Here is an 8,054-nt window from a genome sequence, read left to right as displayed (position 1 = left end):
TAAGCAAGGGTCATTCTTATGCAAAGTAAAGCTCTGTTAGCGAGGTCATTCTTATGCAAAGTAAAAGTCTACCATGCACAATAGTAACAGTACACTAATTCCACTAATTAGATGCAGCACTTCCACAACGACATCACCCTGAGGCGTGTCAGGCGCACACAGAGAGAGCGGATGCTAACAGAAGCCCTGCACAGACCAGGACCATACGCTGCCATGCTCGTCGAGGCGATGGTCCCCCTGTACCTGAGGATGGCCTGGCGCGGAAGAGTGTGCTTCAACGGAGCACCCAATAAAGCACCTCTCCCAAGAAACCTCTTGCTGAGGCTTTTCCAGCTGCTCTCTGAGAGCTTTTTTGAACTATCCCCAGAGGACTATTGCTCCATTGCTGTTTGTGTAGACCTGCTGTTTGTCTAGTTTCATATTTAAAAATTGTTATATAGTATTTCTATTTTTTATATATATCCCTGTTTCTTAAAAAAATTAATGTATCCCTGTTTGTAGCACTTACCGCCTGATCCTTCCCCTGATTCCGAGTCCGGGTTAACGGGCGGGGACGGTTGGTAGGGGATCTCTGTGAGGGTGATGAAGAGATCCTGGCTGTCAGGGAAAGCGGGAGTGGGTTCGATGTCGCCTGTGCCGTCCTCAACAGACCCTTCCTCATCTTCCCCGGCGAACAGGGAGGGGGAACTGTCCCGGTACACTATTCCGTCCTCGGAGTCCACCGTCACTGGTGGGGCAGTGGTGGCAGACCCACCTAGAATGGCATGCAGTGCCTCGTAGAAGCGGCATGTCTGGGGCTGGGCTCCGGAGCGTCCGTTTGCCGCTCTGACTTTTTGATACCCTTGTCTTAGGTCCTTCACTTTCACGCGGCACTGCATCGCATCCCGGCTGTATCCTTTCTCTTTCATGGCTTTAGAGACCTTCTCGAACGTCTTCGCGTTCCGCTTGTTGGAGCGCAGCTCCGAGAGCACAGACTCCTCGCCCCACACAGCGATCAGATCCTGGACTTCCCGGTCACTCCATGCTGGGGACCTCTTTCTATTCTGGGATTGCCCGGACTCCTCTGCTGGAGAGCTCTGCATCGTTGCAGGTGCTGCGGAGCTCGCCCCGATGTGCAACCAGAACATCAGATTCAAACCGCCCAGACAGGAAAATGAATTCAAATTTTCGCGGGTCATTTCCTGTGTGGCTGGCCAGAGAATCCAAGCTCGGAATGCTGTCCAGAGCGTCAACAGAGTGGTGAACTGTGGGATAGCTCCCGGAGCTGCTAAGTTCGATTAGCATCCACACCAAGCCTAATTCGAGCTAGCAAGTGCGAATTTAGCGTTACTCCACCTGCCGGGGTGGAGTACCAAATTCGAACTAAAGAGCCCTCTAGTTCGAATTAAATGGCTTCCTGGTGTGGACGGTTGAGCGGTTAGTTCGAATTAACGCTGATAAATTCGAATTAAAGTCCTAGTGTAGACCAGGCCTGAGACATGGGAACTTTGGCATGAGCTGATACCTGGTCTGCCAGTGTCACACCTACCCCCTCCCTGCCCCTTCCACCCCAATGGGCTCCTGGAAGGGAGTGAACAGGCTTTTCCAGGGCTAATTTTTGATAATACTCTTGTTATGAGCCCCCTTCCACTGCTGCCTCCTTCGCCTTTGTAAACTCATCAGGTTTGCTGCAGATCCAGTGTCTCTCACTGGTGCACTGTGAGCTGCTGACCCAATTCTCGTCATTCAAATACGCGCAGTCACCATCTGCTGTTATCGGAAACCTGCAAGACAGAAGCCAGGGAGCTGGTGTCAGGCAGGAGTTGGGCGTTTCCGTCAGTCACAGACAGGGGAGACACTCGTACAGCACAGGAGCTGCTGCACTCACAGCCCCTCAGGATTCCCCTCCTGCACCAGTCACAGGCCCCACCCCCAGCGGGGCAGTGGGCAACAGGGCCAGGAGAGGTTCTAAGATCAACTGGCCTCCATGGAGCCTTTATGCTGGGTGGGTATTTTAACCCCAGTTCCTGCTCCCCACCCCAGCTGGGTCTGGATGGGCCCCTGCAGGCCCAACCCACCCAAACTGCCCCAGGGGGAGATTCCAGGTGAGTGTCCGCATAAGGAGCAGTAACACCACACAGAAGAGCTGGGTCCAATAGACTCACAGGCGGTTGAATTCGGTGCCGTTGACCCATTTCCAGGGCTGCCCGGGTCCCTCCGGAGGCCGATCCAGTGGTGGGGTTGCCTTTATAGCGCAGCAGGAAATCCTAAAAACAGCAGAGGAGAGGTGGTGTCAGAGCCCCGACCCTGCTGCTCCCAGGCTCCGGGCAGGAATCCCAGGTGTACGGAAGGGCTCTGAGTGTTTCCAGGGGGTGGCTGGGGATTTTCTCCTCCCTTTTGCCCAGCTCTGGGTAATTCAGTATTAACCCTCCCAGCCCAAACCCAGCTCCCCCTCACCCCAATCTGCCCTGGGCTGGGGCAGCTCTTGGGTGCTGTTGGGTCTCAGCCGCATGGGGGGCTGGGGGAGCAAGGCCACGTTCTGTGTCAAAGCCTCTCCATACAGAGCAGCTGAGCTCCTCACCATTGCAGGGGAAGAGGAAGGAAAGAGCCCAGCTGATCTCAATAAGAGATGCTGGGAGGGCCAGGGATGAGAGAAGAGCCCCCACCCCAGTCAGAAGGGACCAGGGCTGACAGGAGCCTCCCCATCCTCAGCTGGCTGCCCTGGAGCACTGGCTCTTCAAGTTGAGCTGGGATCTCAGCCCCCTCTCCAGTCCCATGCAGCCCAGCAGACACCTGAGCCAGCCCAGCCCTAGAGAGGGACAGTCTCCTGTTGGGAAGGCTGACAGGGGATGATCCCCACGGTCACACACTGACACTAGAGGAGCCCCGGATCCAGCCAGGCCTGGCATTCAGCAGCTGGAAATCTAGTCCCTCTGGCCTTCCAGCACGAGAGGGGTCAGAGCTGCTCCTCGCCTCACAGGGCACAGCCCAGGTCGTAATGCAGCAGCCAGCGCTGAGCCAAGGCCAGGCCATTGCAACGAGAGTCTCTCACCAGGTCCTGCAGGGTGTCGATCGCAGCCAGGGAGGCACCGAGGGAGGAGCAGTGTCTCTGGCTGTTGTTCCAGTTCCCTTCAGTCTCGGAGAAATAGTAGCACCTCCCTCGGTATCCGACCCAGCCGTCCGGGCACCAGGGGCCCAGGGCAGCTGGAGGATGCCTAGACGGCAACACTGAAAATGGGAACATAACAGATGTTGTAAGAGGGGACCTGCCCGTCTGTGGGGAGAGATGAGCCCCGGCACCCCAGGCCTCTGACACTGCCCTGGCAGTGGCTGGGAGGGAAGGATGCTGGGAATCCAGCCCCCAAAGGGGGTTACTTGACCCCCATCTCACTGGGCTGCTGTCTCGGGTTCACGTTCATTAGGGATGCAACTGACAAACAGCTCCTGCTTCGAAGCACCAGAGAACCAGGCCCAAGGGGAGTGTTAGAGCAGGGGGTGGGCAGGGAGCTGCAGACGAGGGAACAGTTATCGGGCCAGCAGCGGGCATGAATGAATGATGATGAATGAGCAGGGAGAAGAGTGACACTGGATGAGAGATCAAGTTCAACCTGATTTGCCAGGTCTGTTACCCCGAGGAATCCTGCTAGCCTGGGCCGCTGCCCCCTCCCCCTGCTCTGCACTCGGCTCCCCAGGAGAGGCAGGTTGAGATGAAGATGGGAACAAACTCCCTTCCCTTCACCAGACTGAACACCCGCTGCCCAGGCCCGTCCAGCACAGCCAGACACAGGGCGTTTGTTGTGATAAGTCTGCCTGGCAGGAAGGATTCCTGTGACGCTCCCAGCCTGGGGGAACTAACACAGCTCAGAGCTTTTCATCCCAGGCACAAGAGCACCTCTTGGAGAGGACCCGTCAACTCCCAGCAGAGGAAGAAACCAGAAGGAGAAGGTGGGGCTGGATAGGACACACACTACGCAAGCAGCCAGCTAACATCCCCAGACAGGCACTGCGGTGGAACCCCCACGGCAAGCGGAAAAGAGGCCGTCCAAGAAACACCTGGTGATGCGACCTTCAGGCTGATAGCAAAAAAATGGGCTATACCTGGAAACAGCTAGAGGGAATGGCCCAGGATAGAGGACTCTGGAGATCTGTGGTTGGCGGCCCATACCCTGATTGGGGTGACGGGCATGAGTGAGTGAGTGACAAGAGCAACACCCGCACGTTCAACAGAGCAACGAAAGGCAGGTGAATAGCTGAGAAGTGAAATAACTTTCAGTCAGGGACACGAAATTGAGCTCCAGTAACAGGAAATGACCAGTTACACTGACTGGCCAACTGCAACCTGATGCACTTCTCACCTACAGATATTTCTCCCCCCCAATACAGGAGCTAGCCGCTCTCACCTCAGTGTCACCCTTTCAGTGCCAGAGAGCAGCAGCAGCGGGGCCACTCATGACTAACACCAAGCAGCTATTGGCAAGGTCACACCAGTAGGTGAATAACCAGAGGCAGGGTTATTAGGGTCACAATGGGGAAGAGTTGCTAACCCATTCCAAACACCATGTCAGTGAGTGATCCCCTCCGCCCCAAATCACTCCTGCTCACTCTCAGCCTCAGGGGAATTTTGTGTTATCTCCCAGCCATTTTTGTGCATGTCACTTTTTTTTGTACCTCATTTTGCACAATAATTCTGTAGCTAGTTTAAGCCTTCCCCTGGGGCTGGGCCATCAGTACATATGATGCTTTACAGTCCTGCTCAGTGTGTGATTTGTGTCACTCGTTTCAGGGAACAACTGCAGCAGGGGCACAACTTCACATTTCACACCCTGTACAGAGCTGGATTTGGGAATATACAGACCCCTGGAAGAAAGGCTGCCAGGCCTGTGGGCCCTTCCAGTACTGCCTAGGAGGCACAGGGCACAGCAAGGAGCCCCAGACTGGTGCCATCTCCACTATCTGACCCCACTGCATCCTGGGGGCTCCCTGTACCCGCAGGTGTGGAACCCCAACCTCACAGATCTCACCTTATGCTGTGTGAGTCAATGCTGCCCATTCCAATAGCCGGCCAGTCCAGCAGTGAGATGGGACTCACAGCCTGCCTGTAGCAGGGCAGCTGGCACTGGTGTAAGGATGGAGAGGAAGTTACATTACTGCAAACCCCTTGCACAGATGTGCCAGAGCAGCATGTTCTGCTGTGGTAGCTTACGGCAGCCAATTGCACCAGGGGAAGCCCCTTTCTGCACCACTGCAGTGCATCTATGTGAGCAGTTTGCACTAATGTCATTACATTGCACAGAGGATTCCTAATGCAGACAGCCCTGGCTTCACCCCCCTCTGCCAGCTGCTAAACCCTGCTGGGGCCCAGTGATCAGATCCCAGGGCAACAGATAAATCACATCCCAGATGGTCTCAGCCCCCCGTTCCCCCAGACTATTGGCAGATACAGCCGGGTTCACGCTCACCATGAACAGCCGCCTCTGCGCTAGCGCTCGCTGTCTGTGCAGGTGGGGGAGTCAATGGCGCTATGGGACCCTGCACTGCCGAGGTCACTAATTGGTGGGTTTCACACGGCGTTAATGGAGGTGTCTGTGCTGCGTTCTACAGCTCATTTCAGTGACACGCCAGCATCTGCCAGCCCGGCCCTGGGCACGACCCGGGGATGCAGGAAGTCCAGGCTGGTACCTCAGGGCGACATGCTGCAGGCAGAGGGCCCAGCTCATTGCTGCCCTGCACCTTCTCCTGTCAATCACCTCCACTCTGCACAGGGGTACCAGTGACTGTGCCTGGGGCCCGGCAACAGTGACTTGGGTCCAAAGTGCTCAGAGCTGGGCCGGGGGGAGCTAATGTCAGTCAGATCGTCCAACACAGAGAGCGCCCAGGTGCAGGGGTCTGGGGGGAGCGGCAGGAGGGTCGTGGAGGAACATTCCCCAGGAATCCTCTGTCCCAGGGGCAGAAGCCAGACAGGCCAGGAGGAGAGACTGTGACTGTGGTGGCTCCAGGGGGAATGGGATGCGCAGAGAGGGGGCAGGGAGGGCTGAGAACTCACCTGCCAGGACAGTAATAGCGATGAGGAGACCTAGGGACATGGCTGCGAGGGCAACTGTGCATCCCCTGCAGTTACGACGAGGTTCTGAAACACAAAGACCCGTCAGGCCGGGCCGAAAGGACATGTCTCACTGATGGCACCAGGGCTGGAGCTGCCCTAGAACATGCCCCGTTCTGTCGATGGCTCCTCCCATCAGACGCTCTGGGAGAGGCGCCCGGAGGCTCAGGCAGGCTGGGGCTGGCAGAACAGTCCCTCCTTCCCCTCAGCCCAGAGCCCTCCCTGGGCACCCCCAGCCAGGCTGTCACGGGGCCTGGTGAGCTCAGGGGCACAGAGACAAGGACCCACATGTTCTGGTGGCAGGAGCTCAAGCTGCCTCCCCCCACCCCCGCTCTGCCCCCTGCCGAGCGCTGGCTGGACCCACACTGCCGAGTGCACCTGTCCCCGCACACTGGGGTCTCACACTGGCCACACACAGCAGAAGGGGGGAGAAGGAACCAGGCAGAGCTGGGCCAGGGCTGTCACAGGGGGTCTGACACACCCAGCCCAAAAGGCCCCTATCAGGGCCGGCTCCAGGATTTTTGCCGTCCCAAGCAAAAAATTTTTTGGCTGCCCCCTTTTTTGGGCCCTCCCTAACTCCTCCCCTTCCCAACCCCTTCCCCAAATCCCCGGTCCCGCCTCCTCCCCCGGGCGTGCCGCATTTCCCCTGCCCCATTGCTTCCTGCGGCCCCCCTGGAACCCCCTTGCAAGCTCACCTCCCTCCACCTGCTCCCCTGAACGCGCTGCCGCTCGGCTTCTCACCCCCTCTGCCAGGCTTGCCACGCGCAAAGGAAGCGGAGCGGTGGCGGCGCGCTCAGGGGAGCAGGCAGAGGCGAGCTGGGGCAGGGGGGGCACATTTCTAGGGGCAGCATGGCCAGCGCTGGAATGCCACCCCTAGGAATGTGCCGCTCAAACCACCTGCTTGTTTTGCTGGTGCCTAGAGCTGGCCCTGTCCCCTGCCCAGCCCCACGGCCACCGCTGTGTGCGCCAGGCAGCAGCTGTGAGCCGGGATCGGTGCCCTGAGAGCCCCTGGGGGAGACCCAGTCCCTGCTGCCCACAGATGGGGGGGTTGCTGGGCACTGGCTGCTGCCACTGAGAACATGAGGCCACGTGGGGCAGCCTCAGGGTCTCTCTCCAGCCTCATCCCAGGCAGCGACGCCCCATTACCTGGCTTCCCGACAGTCTCCCGGTGTCCATCGCCATCAACACGCAACTCCTGCAGCGGCTCTTCACTCTCAGCCACCCCAGTTCCTGGTCCCATTGACACTCAGCGACACTCAGGCTAGAGACGCTGCTGCAGGCTGGGATCGGCTCCTCTTGGTTTGACTGGGTCCCATTCAACAGCCACAAAGCCGGGGTGGATGGGTCCTGGCCCTGGCTCTCCTCCCTGCTCCAACTCTCCAGCCGATCTGGAAGCCGAGACAGACCCAGCAGGTCAGGATCAGGGGCGGGGGCGATTAGTGGTTTCTCGTTCCCTGCCCAGCAGCCGAAGCCTCTACCAGAGGCGGTGCCATGAATTAACCCCCCTTAATCCCCATCGGCCCCTCTGCCCCCCAGGGCTTCAGAGACCTGATCTGCTACGGAACACCCCCCCCCCCCGGGCTCTACTCATGTGTGACAGGCACCCACGGGGCAGGGTGGAGCCCCCCGGGCACAGGCACAAGCAGAGACCCGCAGGTGAGTGCCAGAGGGACCCGCAATGCCCCGTCCTGGGGGGGGGGGTTAACACCCGAACATGGGGCAGATGTGATGACACTTTGTGCAACCCTCCCATTTTGCAACTAGGTGCAGTTTCTGCCGTGCAACGTAACCGGGCTCCTGCTCAGGACTTGCTGCCGCCTGGTCCATGGGGTTGCGAATCAGGAGGGACAGAGTTTGTGGTCGAAAACACTCACGATCTGCTTCCTCCTGGCTAATGTGCCAAATTGACCTATTGCAGGGGTCTGGGGGGTTCTGCATTTTAATTTAATTTTAAATGAAGCTTCTTAAGCATTTT

At 58.1% G+C, this 8,054-nt stretch overlaps 1 protein-coding gene across 1 annotated transcript; it reads right to left on the bottom strand.

Annotated features, from left to right (window-relative positions):
* Positions 1-1,612: 1,612 nt before the first annotated feature.
* Positions 1,613-7,319, bottom strand: LOC120394247 (C-type lectin domain family 2 member D-like). Its single transcript, XM_039518484.1, is given in 7 exon segments — positions 1,613-1,763; positions 2,145-2,193; positions 2,196-2,219; positions 2,222-2,246; positions 3,032-3,207; positions 6,023-6,106; positions 7,226-7,319. Coding segments are annotated over 7 exon segments (603 nt in total).
* Positions 7,320-8,054: the final 735 nt, after the last annotated feature.

Source organism: Mauremys reevesii, unplaced genomic scaffold, assembly GCF_016161935.1.
Source record: "Mauremys reevesii isolate NIE-2019 unplaced genomic scaffold, ASM1616193v1 Contig44, whole genome shotgun sequence".
Lineage (NCBI taxonomy): Eukaryota > Metazoa > Chordata > Testudines > Geoemydidae > Mauremys > Mauremys reevesii.
This window is presented reverse-complemented; position numbering and strand designations above follow the sequence as displayed.